This window comes from Drosophila subpulchrella, chromosome X (assembly GCF_014743375.2).
Source record: "Drosophila subpulchrella strain 33 F10 #4 breed RU33 chromosome X, RU_Dsub_v1.1 Primary Assembly, whole genome shotgun sequence".
NCBI lineage: Eukaryota > Metazoa > Arthropoda > Insecta > Diptera > Drosophilidae > Drosophila > Drosophila subpulchrella.
Genome location: NC_050613.1, coordinates 5,742,403 through 5,761,556, shown reverse-complemented (window position 1 = coordinate 5,761,556; position 19,154 = coordinate 5,742,403). Strand labels below are relative to the sequence as shown.

Here is a 19,154-nt window from a genome sequence, read left to right as displayed (position 1 = left end):
AAAAAAATGATATAAAGTAATGGACATGGTATTTATGTATATATATACAGTGGTCGGCATATGTATTTTGACAAAATAAAAGTTAAGTATACTCATAACTTGAATTTACTTCTTGTAAACTATAGGCATCAATGGAAAGGTAATTTCAATGCCGTTTGAATGATACAATACATTTCTTTACCCATTCAGTACTTATTGAAAAGGACAAATTTGTGTAAATGAACTTTTAAATTTTTTTTAAAAACTTTTTTCTTCGTCTTGAAAACTTAAATTTTTTGATGCAAAAAGTTTCTTCAAACAAAAACAATAGTAACTGCAAAAAGAATTTTTCAAAAATCATTTTTCTTATATTTTTTATGAATTTTTGAAAATGCTTAAAAACAGGCATTTGAGCCATATTTTTCTCTTTTTCATACAAATTTTTTCCGACATTGTCACCTTCAAAAAATCATAAAAAATATAAGGAAAATGATTTTTGAAAAATTCTTTTTGCAGTTACTATTATTTTTGTTTGAAGAAACTTTTTGCATCAAAAAGTTTAAGTTTTCAAGTCGAGGAAAAAAGTTTGAAAAAAAAATTTAAAAGTTGATTTACACAAATTTGTCCTTTTCAATAAGTACTGAATGGGTAAAGATATGTATTGTATCATTCAAACGGCATTGAAATTACCTTTCCATTGATGCCTATAGTTTACAAGAAGTAAATTCAAGTTATGAGTATACTTAACTTTTATTTTGTCAAAATACATATGCCGACCAGTGTATATGGAAAGCAGCTGCGCGTTCGATTCTTTGTACTCTCCTTGTTGATTCTGATCCTCAATCCATGGGCATATTGCACAAAAGTATACATATATCCGGGCTATATCCGACCCTATCAGTTGCCGAATTTAATGGTCTTTTCCGGCTGGTGGGAGGAGCCGTGATTGAAGCTGGCGCTGCTCCGGTTGGTTCCGTTCTTCAAGATCCCATTGGAACCGGTCTCTCCGTTCGTTTTTCGCAGGGTTTCTCGCTTTCCCGTCGTCCTCTGATCCCCGTACCCTCCGATGGTCACCGTGCCCAATCGCAGGGTTCGCCTTTGCTGCTGACTCGTGGCTAGTCCCGACGATCCGGGTCCCAATCCTGCGCCTGCTCCTTTTCCTGTTCCAGTTCCTGGAGGGGATCTCAGCTGGACGGCGTCGTAGTCGGGTTGGGGCGTGGCTGGTGGCCGGAAACCGCCCACACTGATGCTGGCACTGCGCATGGGCGACATGGGCTGCTTGACCTTGGCCAAGCTGCCGTTGCCCAATCCTATCCCACTTCCGTTTCCGTTCGCCGCACCATTTCCGGTCGTCAGCTTGAGCTGCTGGGGCGGCATCTGCTTTGGCTGGGGATTGGCGAACTGTGGTGGCTGCAACAAAAATAACAAAAGGTTTAACAACTGAAACATAAGTTGATAAGTTCATGCTTAATTGTTTAAGGCATTTCCCAAAAATAGACAACTAAATTTGAACACTACAAATTTTGATTTTGGTTCACACACAAGAAAACTATCTATCAAAGTTATTAATATAAAATATAAAATCAATCATTTTTTTGGTTTTTAACAATTATTAAATTTCTTTATTTTTAATTGAGGCAAAGTTATTTAAAATGTAGATCTCTGATAAATTATTTTTTAAGCTACCCTAGCTGAAGCACAAAAAATTAAAGTTAAGTTATATCTCATGGTAGATCCATGCTAAAGGTCCAGAATAAAACCCTTGTTAGATTGTGGTTTTTACTACAAGGTAGCATTAAATAATAATAACAATGATGATTAATTTTTTTTCGCAAAAAAAATTACAAGGTTATAGAGCCCTTAAACAATGATAATACCTTTTTTGTTGTAACTGAATCATTGTAGAAAATGTACTTCAAAACATACTTTATTTTAAAACGAAATAGGCAGTTTTACAAGAAAATATGCTAAAGCATCTATTATCATCATCATCGAATTATTAATAACCATAAAAAGTAGACCCCCATACAAAAACTATGGGATATGGATAAAGACGTTTTGAATTCGAATTTAGAGGGTAGTTTTATTAATGACAGCTGTTGGATTATTTTTGGGCTATTGGTGGACACTCGTACACGGATCATTCGCTTACCGGTGGCGGAAGTTCCGGCGATCCATTGCCATTCGCCGAATTAAATCCGTTTTGGGGCTGCAGGCGATTATTGTTGCTCGCGTTGCTGTTGCTCGCGTTGCTGTTGCTCGTGTTGCTGTTGCTCGCGTTGCTGCCGTTGCTCCTGTTGCTGCTGAAACCATTGTTGTTGATACTATTCCGATAACAGCTCTCGTCGGGCATGATGGAGGTGCGTTTTAGCGTTTCAACGCGCTCCTGCGAAAGAAAATGCCAGAAGGAAAAACCCAGATTAGCAATAGATCAAACAATTGGTTGATGGATCCTCCTGGGGAAATACCTGATAAGTGGACATGGTCACCAGGGGTCGACCCATGCTTACGGGTCGCATGGTGGGCATGACCCCTGACCCCTCGCCCCCTCCTTCTCCACCGTTTTTCACGCGCAGCAAACTCATTTTCCGGCCGTAATGCGATCTATTTCACAGCGAGTGCTTGCCAAGACTGGACAACTTCGGCGGCGCAGTTGGGTTCATCGTTCACCGCCCGACGCCGCCGATTAGATAAAGCCATTGAGGAGTAGTCACAGAACAGTCAACTCAACAAAAATATGCCCAACCACCCCACCTGTTTGCTTTTGGCCATTTGTTTGCCCGGGCTTTTGTTTTGGTTTCTCTAACATTTTCTCGCTCATTTTTGTCACCCGGATCGCGTGAGTCATCCCAAGTGTGTTCGAATATTGGCCAGGAATCACGACTCCATGTCCGGTGGAGTGCCATCGATAACAATATGACTGTCATCCAGCAAACGTGAGTATTTGATTGATTTTTCGGCCTTTGCCAATAGCTCGTCATCCATAAAAATTATGCTGACTTCTAGTGAGTGTTCTAACTGACATTTAAGTATCGTTTAATTCATAACTCTATCATTTGAATTGTTTGCAAAAGCAATGAAGTCGTTAATATATGGAAGATTTTGGTTTATTAAGTTTGGAACAGATTGATATAATTAAAATTTAATTTTCCTATTAATTCGCATAATAGTTTAACTGAAATTTCATTAGACAAAATAGTTATATCCGTAATTTTTAACAGCTGCCAATACTTTTTGACCGCATTTATTCACGACAAGTGCATAATTCAGCCATTTGCAGTTGGTATCAACTAAATGGTCACTGATCCTGATAATGACCCACATAACCATCGTTATATGGCCAATGCAATCTGGGAAATCGGCTGTGGCTGCGACTCTTATCGATCTGGCCGATAAGATGCCATCGCTGAATCGGGGCCCCCGCAATTCATTATAATCAAGTCCCCCCCCTTGAAGTACTCGTTCCACAAGTGGCCAGCTACTTGAGTTGTTGGTCTGTTGGGCAACAGCAACCAACAACAATGGGCTGGGAAAACGGGGTCTTGGGAAGGGGGTCTCGAGATGGGGTTCCAGCCACTGGCCCACGACAAGTGCAGTCTGCAGAGCTAGCTCTCTTGACCTTTGCAAGTAGCCGACAATCGATAAATAGCCGATGTTGCTGCTGCGTTTTGGATGTTGCCAGTTGCTGGTTGCTCACCTTGTGCTCGCTCTCATGGAACCCGTTCCTGAACATTCGCTGATGTGCCCGCTTGAATTCATCCATCAGCGCCGTGTGCTGATCTCCACCAGCTCCAATCGATCCACCTCCTCCTCCTCCACCTCCTCCTCCGCCTCCCGAATTGCTGTTGCGTTCGCTGCCCTGCAATGTTGCAGCCACGCCAGCAACATTCGCCCGCGGGCGATGCGACACTTGTCCGCCGGAGCTGCGGTGGCCTCCATTTCCATTGGCAATTCCATTCCCATTGTTCCCCGCCAGATGACGACCCAAGTTTCCGTTTTCATCTCGATCTCTATCTCGATCGCGATTGTTGCGCTGCTGATGTTGCTGCTGCTGCTTCTGCAATGATTCCAATTAGTTGCTGGTGAAGCAATGTGCTATATTGCACTTAAAATACAATATCAGAAAAAACTTACTTATTTAGTTAAAAAAAAAATAATTTGTAGTTCCTTAATATTAAAAAAATAAATGAAATAATAATAATAAATAAAATAAATAAACTTAAAATTTTAGCTTGGTTAATATAAATTGGATTTTGCAGAGATTCTTTAAAATATAGCTATATTATATGCACAAAAAACTCTCAAGACTTACTTGGTATTCCCAGAGAAATTTTGAGGTATCACTCATACCATTGAATAATGTTATTTATAAGATTGACAAAAAGCAAGACAGCGAAAAAAAACTTTTGTGAGGAAAAACTTTATTTCGAGTGTTCGAAATAGGTATTTAGATATTTTACGAAGTGATGCGGTGCCTACAAATTTCCTATACATTTTTTTATGAGATAAGCTGTTCTATAGTTTCGTTTATTTTAAGTAATACACGTATCTTTTAAGTATTTGAGGTTTCGTTAAAGTAGAAAACCCACCTCTTTGCGCTTCTTTAGCTCCTCGGTTATGGCACTGGAGAGACTGCTGCCCGCTGAGCCGCTGGGACTAGCTCCTTCATTGATGGCCGGCGGCGGGGGAGCAGGTGCAGCGACTGCTCCTCCTGATCCTGATAGTGATCCTGATCCTGGCCCCACTGCTAATCCCGTAGAATTAACTGGCCTCAGGTGACTGCGCTTCATGGTGGTTGAATTGCGGGATGGATTCGACTGCGATTGCTGGCTGCGACCGGAAGTTCCGCTGGCGGACGAACCGGATCCGGAAACGGAACTGCTACCGGAACTGGCTACGTAGGTGTTGTTGATAGAGGTCCCGTTCTCCGTCAGCTTGATGATGGTCTTGTTCATCTGCTTGTGCACCTCAACGCCCTGCGACCAGTTGGCACTTCCATTTTCATTTCCCACTCCAGATCCCGAGTTTAGGCCTCCGCCGGATTCCTCCCTGACCGCTGTCAATCGCTTGGACTTGGCATCTGCCCAGCAAGGACTCTGATCCCCCGTCACCGAACTGGCGGAGCTGTTGTAGCCACTGGATTCACCCGGAAAAAGATCACATCCGGCCGCCGTGCGCACAACCATATCAAGTTTGCTGCTGCTCTTCATCACGGCCACGGCCTCGCTGAACAGGACATCCGAGAAGTCGATGCTGTTGACGCTGAGGATCTGGTCGCCAGGACGCAGACCCGCCTCCCGGGCCACACTCCGCTCCTTGGTGAACTGCACAAAGATGCCCGGCTTCCACTCGGGCCCCTTGCAGATGCCCAGTCCCAGCTTCGTCCTGGGCGCCACATGGAGCACCACACTGATGTCCCGGCTGGCGCCACGTCTCTCGCCCTTGAAGGAACTCTCCGAGGGTGTGCCACTCACACTGGGCAGCTTCACCACGCTCCAGGACAAACGCTCCTCCGGTTGGCTACAAAATAACAAAGATTTATTTATCTGATCCTTGTGGGCTCATCTTGAGTTCTAGTCCACTTACTCCCTCACCGGCAGCATGCCCACGCCGCGCACCTTCAGGGTAACCCGATCCTGGCCAGCCACCAGTTGGATGAACTCCTTGTGCACGGCATCGTCCAAGCGAAAGCCATTGATCCGCAAGATCTGGTCGCCAATCTGTCGGGGGAAAGTGATATGTGAAATGTAAGTGGAAGACCTCGCCCTAGAATCCGTCACGTAGTGCTACGTGATCGGGGCTATGGGTGATCCATTGGAGGGAGGCCCAGTGATCCACTTACCCGCAAGCCCTTCAGCTGCGCCTCGCCGCCGTGCTCCACGTGGGACACAAAGAAACCGGTGCCGTGCTCCCGTCCTCCACGCACCGCGAATCCGTAGGTGCTGCCCCTCTCCGGTCCGCCGACCAGCAGACGCCTCTGGTGCGGCCTCACCAGCCGGAGGACCCGGAGGCGGGAGCTCGCCGGAATGGCGCACCACGAGGAGGCCGCCGTGGTCGTCAAGGTCATCACATCGCTGGACGCCGAACTGGTCGTCGATCCCTGCATGCTGCTGCTGCAGTCCGTCGACGCCGAGTTGGTTATCGATGCGGAGGCGGATGTGGATGCGGATGTGGATGTGGATATTGAGGCCGAGGCTGCTGTCATCGTCATCATTTTGTTGGGTCTTCTTTACAGGCAGCTGCAAGAAGGAAAAAGGAAATGTTTATTTACCTGTGAGATACCAAACTTAACCAAATTAGAGCAAGGAACTGGAAACATCACTGTGGATGGCATTCCACGTAGTGGCGAAGGCGACTACTATGTAGCCGCAGAAGTGAAAATCTGCAGTAATGGTCCGATCATAACGAGTGATACACTCTTTGAACGTTGTTGAAAAAACTAAAAAGATTGCTTACCAAGACTTTAATAATTTCAATTGGTTTGGGAGAAAAAGCGGTGATAGTGTTAAAGTGAAAATTTACATTTAGAAAATTGAAGCCGGTGGGATTGAATGCCCCAGGTTATTAGCCAAGTTTTCCTACTGAGAATACGCGAATTACACCTCAATTGTGGAAAATCAATGCACCGATCAAAAGTTATTTCAAAAACAAGATTTTGGACGACTTTCCAATATGAAACTGTTTGTCTCTTTGTATGAATCCCTTTTTGGTTTAAGGCTCTCAAGGGCTATGTGGGTTTATTAAGATGCTCAAGATAGAAAACTTATGTTTTACGACTTTTGGAAAATTCCGCTGGTTTAGCGGGAAATCCAAAAAATAGCTAGATTTTAAATGCTTTTAGTTTCCAAACAACTAACGCTACACATACGTGTTATACGTCGCTGAAAAGGTAATTCATACAACAGATTTAATGTTAGAGAAAAATGTTTTTTTTAACCACTTTTAGTATATTTTCTCAAAATTTGTTCGAGCAAAGTTATTTTTTAATTTTAAACTTTCTTTGAGATTCCTCAATTTTTAATACGCAGCCCTTTTTGTCATAAAAATTACCGTTTGGAAGTTATTAAGCAATTTAAAATGCAACCTGATTCAGTTCAGTATGAAAAACATTTTATGCTTACCTTTAATGCCTAAAACTATACATCATTAATTTGATGACACAAAATTCTTATAAGATATTATTTAAGTAAAAGAATAACATTTACAACTTTCTCGAAGACTAAAATTTGTTGTAAAAAATAAATTATTAAAAGCCAAACAAATTGTAATTGTGTAATAAAAACATTTTAGTGTATATATTTAGTCAAATTTACAATCATTTTTCGTCCCAAATTGATATCAGAACTTTTGTAAGTTATAGGTGCGATCGTCACGTAAATAAATATTAAATATTTAATCCGATTTTTTTAGATCTCAGAAATGACTGAAAGATCTTCTGAAATTTACGAACTTAAGTCATAAATGTATTTAAAATGTACCGGTTAAGAACAATTTTGTTTTGTTTTAATCTAAAAAAACATTTCATTTAGTACCGAAACAACTAAAATAGGAATAAGGATCTATCAACCATTTGTACTTTGAACAACCTTGAACAAACCTTTTGAACTTTTAATAATCGATCTTAAAAATCAAAATTATCACAATAAATTATGTTCATTGTACGATATTTCCAATCGTCCCTCGGAAAACTTTGTTGAAGAGTTGCCAAAAAGCGAATTAATTGGATTCCATGCGAAAGCTGAAGAAAGTGGGGAGTGTCTTCCCGTACTCGTCGTACCCCTACCCCTTCTCAAAAATAATGCCCGATTTGGCGACGTGAACAGCCTGACAAGTAATGAACGAAGAAGAAGAGGCAGAATGCAAGACGAGACGAGACACAGGTATATTTGTAGGTATATATACAAATAAATATAAAAAAGTGAGCAAAACTTGAACTTGCAATCGAAAATTTCCCGAATTGGGTCACACGCATCGGCAGAGGCAGTGCTGCTGGTGGTTTGGGTACACTGAACCAAAATTCTGACAAAGCCAATGTATATTTTGGATTAATCCATATAATAAACGAAATTATACAATTAAGTAAAGCTTTATAAAGTCTTCAAGGTTAATTGGAATATAAATAAAATATTTTTAACAGATTTTTATTTGTTAGATTTTGTATACTGCATATTAAACATAAATCGACGCCTATTTTCTATCTTAAGCTCGAGGTTAATTGCAGGTTATATTTCTTACACCCACTGTATGTATGATGTATGATGTATGATATGATGTTCAAAAATCTCATAATCAAGAATATTTAAGGTAGGATAGAATTCATCTTAATTGATGATAATTGTATATTCATTTGGAGAAAATGAAAACTTGTATAACTATCGGCTATCAGCATTAAGATACAATTCGGTACATTTCGGTGCAGTGCACGAGTGGTGCTGGTGGTGCTCCTTTTGGTGGTGGTGCCTGCTTTCACGCACCACTGCCAGTTGGTGGGTTTGTAAGTCTGTAAGTTGGTAAGCCAGAGATCTGCGGCGATTTACATTCACCGCCGCCGCCGTCGCATAATTTCACTTTTTCACGTAATTCTACGCTTCACTTGCAGCGGGCCAAAAAAAAAAAAAAAACGCGAAAGAAACTGGGTGAAAATTATAGAAATTTATTATTGAAATTATGCAGCGCCGCCGGGCCCTGCATTATGCACTTCGATTCGGCTCGGATCGAGTCAGCTATTTGTTAGCTGCTCCAGCTGAGGCTGCCATATAAATCATTTAGTTCGCCAAAGTTCAACTCACTTACCGGCGACCCGAAGACAATGTTCGGGGGGTGAAAGGTGGAGTTTGGGGTTTGGAGGTGGTCTGAATCCGAATCTGAGTCTGAACCCAAATTGCCTCAGTTACCCACTTACTGCGAACTGAACCACTGACGCAAGCGGCAATTACTTGGATCAAAACATTTATAATTGCCCGCCGACTAATGGTGAAATATGAATCGGAATTTTGATTTGCAATCTCAATGGGAGAGGTATAAATCATTCGATAATCGGGAGCTGGCGGCGGCCTATGGGAAAAACTTATGATAGGAGAAATGTGTGTCGAATGTAAAGAGATAATTGTAAGACATAGAATTGGGTTATGTGAGCCGGCTTATTAAGTTGATGGGGATAATTAAGTTATAACTCTAACTAGTTGCCCGCAATCGACTTAAATGGCTAAGTGGCCGATCGGTAATCGATTGATTATCGAAATTATCTAAATTGTGTCATCGGTATTAAACGATTCCGTCATTTTCAATCGGTTAACAAATTGGTATTGCTGCCATCTGAATAAAATGTTTAACGAAAACTATGAATAGTTGATATAAGTCTTTAAATATAAATCAATTACGAATATTATTATCAAAGCAGCTTAAAATAATAAAACTTGTTGCCAAATAATACTTGCTGTGAACGAAAATAAGCCTAAGCTAAAAATAATGATGGGTTATATGACATACTTGATATTTGATTAATTAATACAATTTGTAAATTTGGTCCATCGAATTAAAAAATTGTTTGTAATCACCTTTTAATAATTGAGTTTATGAAATGTTCATTCAAATTTCAATGGGGTCATCGAAAACAGATTGTAACATGAATTGTGTCTCATAAGTTAACAAGTTTATAATCACCTAATAATATTTGAATTTTCTAAACATTAATAAGACATTTGTAGTCTATATGATATATTATTATAATAAGAAATGGAATTATATTTTAAGGGTTGTTTTGTACATAAAGGTCTTCTATCTTAAATTGTTTGGGAAATCGTAAATTCCAATCCAACGACATTGCATTTGATTAACAGCCATTGATAAGATCATGGCGCGTACATCCCACATCCGTTGGCCATTTGGCATCCCAGCAATGCCACCGATTAACGACAATTATCGGTGGTTAAGTTCAGACCCAGACCCAAATAACTCGGCTTTTATCTCGATAATGGAGGAGTTTCCCGACTCGAGAGACAAAGATCTCGTTTATCGATGCCGATGAAAAGCGGCAGCATGCAACCTGCAACCTGCAACCTGCTAGTGGCAACTTGCAACTGGCAGACAGTGCCACTCCCTATTGCTTTCGACAGGTAATAACAATAGAAGGAGAGTAATAATAATAATGATAATCTGTTTCTGTGGCCGCCACAAATTATTTGGCAGTTACAATTAAGTTTCGACAAACAACTGCAACAGCAGCGGCAGCAACAAGAAAGCGGCAGCCAAAACGAAACAAAAGCAAAAAGGCCAAAGTCTTTGACGGCCTTTCACCTGTTAAAAAAAGCGAAGAAAACAACTGACTTACCGCTTTGACCCCCCGCTGACCCCTACAATTAGTTCTAATGAGTTGCTGTTGCTGTTGCTGCTGCTGCTGCGGCATCTACAACTTCCTGTCACGCCTCTCAGATTTCCACCTTTCCCCCGCTTTTTATTTTCTCTCCAGCGTGTTGACACTTTCCGTTCGGTTTCCGTTTGGCAATTGCTTAAACTTTAATTGAAAAAGCAAAAAAGCCAAAAGAAAAAAGTGTAAAGACAAGAGTGAAATAAAAATAACAAGCCCTGACCACTGGCTGATTTTTATTTCCATACGAATTTCATGCTTAGCAGTTCCTCGGAAATGTAGAAAGAAACTTCCTCGGTTTTGCCAAAAACATCAGGTATGAATTTGTTGTTTTCTTTTAACAACATTGTTTTCGGTTGCGTCTTCTTGGGCAGCTAAAATGTAGTAATTATTTGTGGACATGACTTTCACTGCATATATGATAATTTTCCGTTGTCCAGCATCCAGTTGGGCTTTCTTATTTTTGATACTCTTTTTTTTTTTTTGGTATTTACCATACCCATTTTTACCGGCTCACGTAGCATTACAGTGAGTTCTCCGCATTACATGTGCGTGACAAGCGCGTTAAGTGTTTTCCCATTCGGATCGAGATCGAGTTCGAGATTCGTTGGACTCGCGTTAACGGCGGGTTCTCTTTAAACTGATAATCACGCCTCGGCCCTGGCTTTTTGTTTCAGTTCTTTGGTTTGATTGCAGCTTGGAATTTCACTCGGAATAGATTTCATTAGCCCTGAGTCATGATCGAGCGAAAGTCGTAAAGGTTGATCGGGTTCTGTGTGTCTCATGGGTGTCAACGCCTGTTGAATGATTGATAGACCCATTCGGCACACTTCGAGCCATGTAATGGGCCATGTTTTGCGTATCAGACAATATTTTCAATAATGGATGTTCACACAAATTAATAGAGAAACCCACAAACTTGAAGAGGTTATCCCTACGAAATCCGATATGTTGTTAATGTTTAGGCTGCAATACCTAAATGATGTGTTAACCGTAAATTATCTAAATTCAGGGGCAACTCTGGTCGACAAACGATCCCCTTGTTCAGTTGGCTAATCTATCCAGCGGATTTTGGTGTTTTCTTATAGAGGGAGACAACCATGTCATGTCAAATTTCGACGTTGGATCGTCAAACTGATTTATCTCGCACGTTCGTTGCCTAAGTCTTTCGTTTTGAAGATTGCAGCAACGAGGGAAACACAACTAAGTGGCTGCTGCTGCCTTGCCTTTAATTATGAGTTCATTGGGCATGTTTTAATTGCTCACGTGTCGCAGCCAAACATCAAATGGAAATATTTGCACGTACATATGTACATACATGCATGCAGCATTTCTCTGCTGATTTTTTTCAAATCATTTTCATATTTAAATAGGCAGGAGCAGCTGCTGAAAGAAATTACAATAAATAAAAGAGAAATTTCTGTCGAATTTGTCGTCCGTTGGACACACACGTGTGCGCTTGAATGGCTTGCATATGGCACATTGCACATTGCATGTTGCATCTGGCATATTGCACGTTGCATGTGGCCGGTGTATGGATGTTGCTGATGCGCACCTGTGCCCAGGCTTTTACTTCCGCCGCGGCAATCAGACAAACGCACGACTGACAACGTGACAAATTGTCGATAATCTAGGCAGCATCCTCTCGGGCAGCCGCAGAGGCATTTTTCTGGTGAAAACCAAGCTCCGCTTGCAGCTTATCGCCAAATTTGCAAGCAATGTCAAACGTGGGTTATGCCACCGAGGAGGATGCGCCATGGCTATAATCGTGATGCAGCGTCGCAGCAACTCCATAAATACCAAATGTTGCTGTCGTGCGCAAGGAAGCCACTGGCAACTGGCAACTGGCAGCCAGCAACTTGCAACCAGCCACCAGCAACATACAATCCAGCTGGCTGGGAATCTGCTCCTTCGTCTGGAGAAAGCGCCTTGTGCACTTTTACTCCGGCTCATTTTAATTGCAGAACATTAACAACGATGTGTGGGGGTTAAAGGAAGGTCCATGTGCCTGTGCCGTTGGCTTTCACCTTCAACCAATTAAGTGCAGCTTATGCAACATCGGGAAAGGATTGCTTCACACATCGCACAAGCTGAAGGGCAAAGCCCCGGACATCTAAGGCCACAGTGAATAAACGGGCATTATTTGACAATTTGCGAATTTGAAATCCTTTATTAGCGAATAAATGAGTCACAGAAGCAATTTAAAAATGCAAGTCAAAATTATAATATACATTACTTTTTTTGACTGCTATATTACTTTATGTTTAAACAAATCTAAATTATTTTTAAATATTTTTTGAAGACCCTGCTCTAAAATCTTGTTGATTGTAAAGAACTTAAAGATTATTGTTGAGGTCTATCTGAAACTATTTTTGTCTTTCTCCAGTTATTAAGTTTAAAACTTATAAAACAATTGTTACAATTGCTAAATAAGGAAATTAATATATATTTTTTATATTATTTTATTATATTATAACGATAGATTTGTTTTAAAAACAAAACAAGGCCAGCTTTCAATTACGCCGGAAAACTGTTTGCCTTAGAAAAACTGAAAACAAATGGTAAGATACATAATTAAGGCCATAACTTCAGATAGATACAATGTGGTAGCTGATGCTGCGAGCTGTGTAAACGCTTCGTGTGTGTGGCAATGGCACAAAGCCCGAAGTAGCAACATCAGGCTTTAGTGAAACCGACGCGTCGGCTGGCAAAACAATTTAAATTTTGCGCTTCAAATCATTCAGTTTGATTGCGTGCAAGATGAGCTTGGCATCGCTGCCTGCCTCTTCATTTGCCTGATTGCGTCAGCTGGAAATTGGCAGCCACAACAGCAACAGCAACAGCAGCTGCAACAGCAACAGCAACACCAGCAACATTCCCGCCCAGCAACTGCACAATGGGTAAATGGCAGCATTGCTGGTGTTTACTTTTGCAGCCCACTGTTTTTTTTGGCAGCGAAATGCAACAGCAGCAACACTAAACACTGGAAACAACCAGCAACATCATCAGTGGCAAGCAGCAACAATCGCATCATCAAGCGATGCCGTTGCTGCTATTGAACTTTTGCTATTTGGCCAAGATTCCCACACACCTGTCGCTGGTGTTGCTGTTGCTGTTGCAGCTGCGGCTCTTGTTGTTGCTGTTGCTGTTGCTGCTGCCACCCACTTGCAGCGTGTGAAACGTTGAACAACTTTTTGTCCAAGGCGTGACACGAAACATTGTTTCAAGTACGTTTGCTGTACTCAGCGCCCTAAAGCCAAATGATGGGTGCCGCTAAAAAATGAAGAGAAAAATATAAAAAACAGAGGGAGTTGCAAAAGGGGTAAATAACCGCTGATGGCGGCAAAAATTGAATTGTTTTGCATAAATTGATGTTTCACCGTTGCCGTTTTCGGTTTCAGTTGCAATTGTGTCTGTTTGCATTCGAGGGTGTTGGTTTTAATTAAAGTGCCGAGCTGCCCTGTTCCTACTCTAAAACACTGGCCAAAAAAAGAGGGTCAGTTGAAAGACTTAAGGCACTCCCTGAAAACTTTAAGTATTTAAGTGTAATATTAAATAAGCCATTTTTGAACTTGCAAGAAAATAAATAAAATAATAGAGGTGGTGATGAACATAAAAATTGTTTTTAGATGTAAAAGCTCATACTTTTTACAACTACATAAAAACCTAACTAAGTCATAAAAAAGGTTTTTAAATCTTTTAAGGAAAAATAAAAAGGTTATGTCTAAAAATGTTACCTTTCAAATACTAAAACGCTTTTTTAAATTATTACATTTCTCTCATAAAAGTAGCTCAATAAAGTATAACATTTATAGCGTTTTTCATAAATAAATACTATTTTTTCGATTTCAAATGAAATTATGAACTATATATTTTTCCCTGTGCAACTGCATTTGATTTCCTAATAAATATGAATCTCTAACCAACTGAAAAGAGTCCACATTATTTCCCATTCGACTTTGTTTATTTACCTTATGAATATGACAAAATTAAGCTGACAATGAGAAGCTGATATGGTGATATTGTTGTCTTTTTTCCCTGTGTACCCCTCTGCCCAATCCCTTTTCGGCCAAGTTGCCCACGCGAAACAGCTGCCCAAGCTCAAAGAAGGCGAAGGAGGTTCACATTCAGATGGAGACGAGGGGCAGCAGATCGGAGATCGGAGATGGAGCCCCAGCTGGCGGCCCAGCTGCCACTTCTGGATATTTCTCAGTGGGCGCAGGAGAGGATTGGCGGCGGAACAAACTGGATTGGATGGGCGCGGCTTTGGCTGAAGCCATCTGCAGATCATCATCTTCTAGCCACAGCGAAAGTTGAAGCGAAATCTAGCCAGGGAATTCTAGAGCGGTTATTGCTAGTAAAGCCCATTGGGGTTAATTCTTCATTAACACCTTTGCTATGGGCCTTCTCCAATAATCTCTTATTATAATTTTGCACTTAGAAAGGTTATTCCACTCTAGAAAAGTAAGGTATTTACGTTTTTCTTGGTTACTTAATGAAAAAGACGGTTAGTAAAATATTTGCATGCAATGGCATAACAATTATGCCCTAATTACCCTAAAACAAGCAACAAGGCAAACGTTTACTTTTCGCTAATTTAGCAATGGCTGCTAGCGGGTTAAGTTGGCTAAAAGGCTTATCCTAAGCCACAAATGCCAGTCTTGGTAGACTCGTTGGAAACCCAACCAGTCCGAGAGTCGCCGCCAAATGTCCGTCCTTCTGTTTGTCCGCCAAGTCCGCCTGGCAAAAATGCCATCTGAGGCTAACTGGGCGGCGAGGCGAACTGGTTGCCCAGGCCTTTTGGTGCACAGAGAATATTGGGTGGAGATTTGCAAATTTTTTGAATTAAATTCATAAAGAATCGTTGAAGATGTTGGGATACTAATTTCTGAGCTCTAAAGAAAATAAAAAAAGGTCTTAAGCTATTGCTATAAATAAAGGAAGAAGCTCTCCTTATCGGACATTATAATTTTAAAGAGTACAACAAGCAAGTATTTGAAAATTCCTTTTCTAAAACGAAAACATTTATGATTAAATTACTTTGAATCTGAAATAAAAAAGTTCTTAAGCTATTGCTATAAATAAAGGAAGAAGCTCTCCTTATCGGACATTATAATTTTAAAGAGTACAACAAGCAAGTATTTGAAAATTCCTTTTCTAAAACGAAAACATTTATGATTAAATTACTTTGAATCTGAAATAAAAAAGTTCTTAAGCTATTGCTATAAATAAAGGAAGAAGCTCTCCTTATCGGACATTATAATTTTAAAGAGTACAACAAGTAAGTATTTGAAAATTCCTTTTCTAAAACGAAAACATTTATGATTTAATTACTTTAAAACTGATATAAAAAGATAAGGGACGTTTTATCGTTCTTAAATCCTTAAATAATCCTTAATCCTTAAAAATAAAAGAGTATGTGCAAATCATATTTTTCTTCAGCCTAAGGAATTTGTTATTTAAAATGAAAATTGGATCATTTTTTATCAGTTACATAGATAGTTCACATCAGTTTCTCAAGGATTTTCGCCTTGTGTGGTGCAGCTGGTGGTGCGGTGGCTTGAATTACAAAAGGAGCTGAGCCGAGCCGGGTTTCAAGTTAGCCTGGGCAGCCGAAGGCAGCCGCGGCAACTGTTTTTTGCCTCTTTGCTTTTTATTATAATTTCAATTTTGTGTATCTATGAGATACGCGCAACGTGAATTGGCATTTTCCATTTGGCAATTTGCATGTGCAATGCAATGCAATGCGGGTCCCGGTCTCGAGATCCAAGAGATCCAACAGATCCACAGATCCCTGCCAAACAGTCCGGGTAATTAAAGCGCCATTAACGCCCCATCATCATGGGAATGGGTTGGCTTGACTCGGCCGATGGGGATGATGATGGGTATTCACGATGACGATGACGATGACGAGGTGGCCAGGAAATGCAATTAACCGATTGGCCCACAAGCCGTGCTCATTCGAAAGTCGCCGTTTGTTGATCGTTGTTTGCTGTTTGTTGGCCGAGCCAAAGTGTGCCTGTTATTGTTATTGCCATTGCTGGTGCTTTTAACCCACCGCAGGCCCATTCGACCAGGTGCTCACCAGGTGAGGCTGCGCCACTCTGCGTCTGCGTCTGCGACTGCATCTGCATCTGCGGCTCGAGTGTCCAAATTGCTGGCGGGGATTGCATAAGCCGCCCAGCCAAGATGCAATGATCAATCAGGCGGCCCAATCAGTTAGCCAGTCCATCAATCATAACGAGGCCCAGGCCCTCACTCTCTGGCTCATTTTCAAGGAAACCGCTGCGTAAACGATTCTACGGGCGGTCTTCAAGATTCTCGTTTATCAGCCGCGAGGCTCTGTCTTGGCACATATTTTCTTTTGACCATAGTTTTTCAATTTACATTGGGCTTGGGTACAGTTTTTCACATCAATTTACCACGTGAGATATTAAGTACTTACAAATGAAGTATAAATGCAGGTAAAGTTAAACAATTGTTTGTATAAAGAGGAAGTTTAAAACTTAATTAAGCAATGAGGGCAAATATAAGAAAATATTATCCTATCACTTAAATATAATAACACCTTATCTGAGCCATTCCCTAAATATTTTCACTTAAACAACAAGACGTTTTGAGTCATTCTATAAAAAACATTACATTACAAACTCCTAAACACATTTTTTTAAATATAGAAAATATACTAAGTTAAGGAACTTTTTATTTAAATTAAACATGAAGTGACTCGAACATTCAGGGCGAGTATTTCTTTGAGTGAAACAAAGGGCTTTTCATTGTCATTTTCCCATTACTCGTTAATATATATGTCTCTAGATAGCGCCAGTTGCCTTTACATCACTGACCATGTTAAACACCGTAACGTTGGGTTCTAAATAGTTTCCTAATAGCTTTTTAAGTAATTGTCCGATTTTAATAATATGGTAAGTCTATAAGTATTGACCAAAGAAATGCATTTCAATTATCATTTTAAATGTAGGAGCTAGAGTGGTAATGGCAAATACTTGAAACAAATTTTTATAAAGCTTAAAAGCTATAGCTTGTTTCAAGTGTTTGCCACTTTTCGAGATCTGAACGTTCCTACAAACGAAAAAAAAAAATACTTTATGGAGTCCTTTTACCTGTTACATACTTTTAAGCAAATACAATATACTCTCTTCCACTTCGAGTTAAAAAAAAAATTTGGTATTTGATACTTTATGTATACCAATGTTCTAACAAATCAAAAGAAATCATGAAAATTTGTAGCGTGGTTCAATGTATTTTAACACCTTATTTTTTTAGACCAGCCACTGATAGATTTGTGGCTAATGCGGACAGTAAGAACTTTCTTATTTTCATCAGTCCAGATCTTCTCTGTGAACTTCAAAGTATTTAGAGCATATCTAACACGAAGATACGGCCGCAACAACAATAAGGCTAATAATAACAAACTAAACAGCTGAAGGCCGGGCGACAATTAACGCATTATTTATTAATATCTGAAAATTGTGTCGCCCGTTAAGCGGTTTACAGATGACGGCTACCAAGCCAACAATATAATAATAACAATAACAGCACGCCAAGGCATTACGTTACATGCTCAAACGCTAACTCATACTTGTTGTTAAGAAGGGTACACAAAAAATATCGGAAAATATTGATTATAATATATTTTTAAGTAAAAAATCTGAATAACTCAAATAAGTTTATTTTTTAATTTAATAATCGTCATTTAAATCCATAAAAATGGATACACATGGTTCATTTTGAATCATATAATCTATTATCATTTGGGTATATTTTGTAATGAGTTTGCTTAAATCAATTCAAGTTTTAAAAATATTTTATTTCCCATTAGATGTTTTTTCGAGCTACTTTGTGGAACCTATGTTTCCTGTGTACTTCATGGTGGTGCAAGTTTCTTAGTTTGTTTATTATTTTTACCTCATTTGCGGTGCGGGCGTCCCAAGAAGAATGAAAAGAAGCGGCTGAAGAATTCTCCACACGAAACCTGGCAATTAGAGCGCGGCGGCAATAACAACACTCGCTTACGCTCGCAGAATTCTTGCTGAATCTGGCGGATCTCGAAATCGAAGTGGGTAACGACGGAAAAGCAAAGAGTCGCGCTGCACTTTACACTTTTGTGGCTTGAAGCGCTCAGGTAAGACAGGTGCAGGTGCACTTTCAGCACTTTTGCTGGCCCCAAGATCGAATGCACTCCAAAAAAAAAGCGAAATGCCAGCACACACGCGCTTAAATATATTTGTTTGCTAAGCCGGCAATAATTGCTATTTTCCTTTTCTTCGGGAAAACGAAATTAGCGGGAGTTATTTGTTCTGGGAACGAGCTTTTCCGCACTGACGACGTGAATCTCGCGAGAGGCGACGACAAATTGAGGCGGCAAGTAAGTTGGAGCCGTCGTCAAAGCGACCGCGCAGTTGAAAAAGTGTTACCAAACCAGTTTTGACGGCTATCGCTTTTGCGCCGGCGCTGCCAGATGTTCGAAAGGGTTACCAGTATTTCAAATTTGGTGAGCTTTTCTGTGACTTTGGTTTGTACTTGAATCTAAAGAGGTCAATATTTTTGCATTGCACTTTACAAGTATACATGTAAATATAGATTCATTTTTAACACAGGCGGACAATTTGTTGACCCAAAACTATATGCCAAAAAAATCTAAACGAATTTCACCTGTAGATTAAAAAACAGAAGTTATTTTCAGCAGTTCTGTTCTAAACAGTTCTAATTGCATATTCCAAAGTTAATAATCATAGTCTTCTTTCACCCAAGATCTGGCAACGGCTTGATCTCCCCAAGCTGCAGTGTG

At 40.2% G+C, this 19,154-nt stretch overlaps 1 protein-coding gene across 1 annotated transcript; it reads right to left on the bottom strand.

Annotated features, from left to right (window-relative positions):
• Positions 1 to 652: 652 nt before the first annotated feature.
• Positions 653 to 18,705, bottom strand: LOC119557854 (cell wall protein AWA1). The gene is made up of 7 exons (XM_037870841.1): positions 18,272 to 18,705; positions 5,822 to 6,218; positions 5,566 to 5,699; positions 4,569 to 5,499; positions 3,677 to 4,036; positions 2,132 to 2,365; positions 653 to 1,389 (listed from the first exon to the last, which is right to left on the bottom strand). Exons 2-7 carry the CDS (start codon positions 6,191 to 6,193, stop codon positions 877 to 879), a joined length of 2,544 nt encoding a protein of 847 aa, XP_037726769.1. The 5' UTR covers positions 6,194 to 6,218; positions 18,272 to 18,705; the 3' UTR covers positions 653 to 876.
• Positions 18,706 to 19,154: the final 449 nt, after the last annotated feature.

Bases quoted from the DNA above. Each gene is read 5' to 3' on its own strand.
- LOC119557854 (XM_037870841.1), bottom strand. From the start codon at position 6,193: ATGATGACGATGACAGCAGCCTCGGCCTCAATATCCACATCCACATCC. The intron at 5,700-5,821 runs GTAAGTGGATCA...TTCCCCCGACAG, and splicing joins CGCAGCTGAAGGGCTTGCGG to ATTGGCGACCAGATCTTGCG. The intron at 4,037-4,568 runs GTGGGTTTTCTA...GAATCATTGCAG, and splicing joins AGCTAAAGAAGCGCAAAGAG to AAGCAGCAGCAGCAACATCA.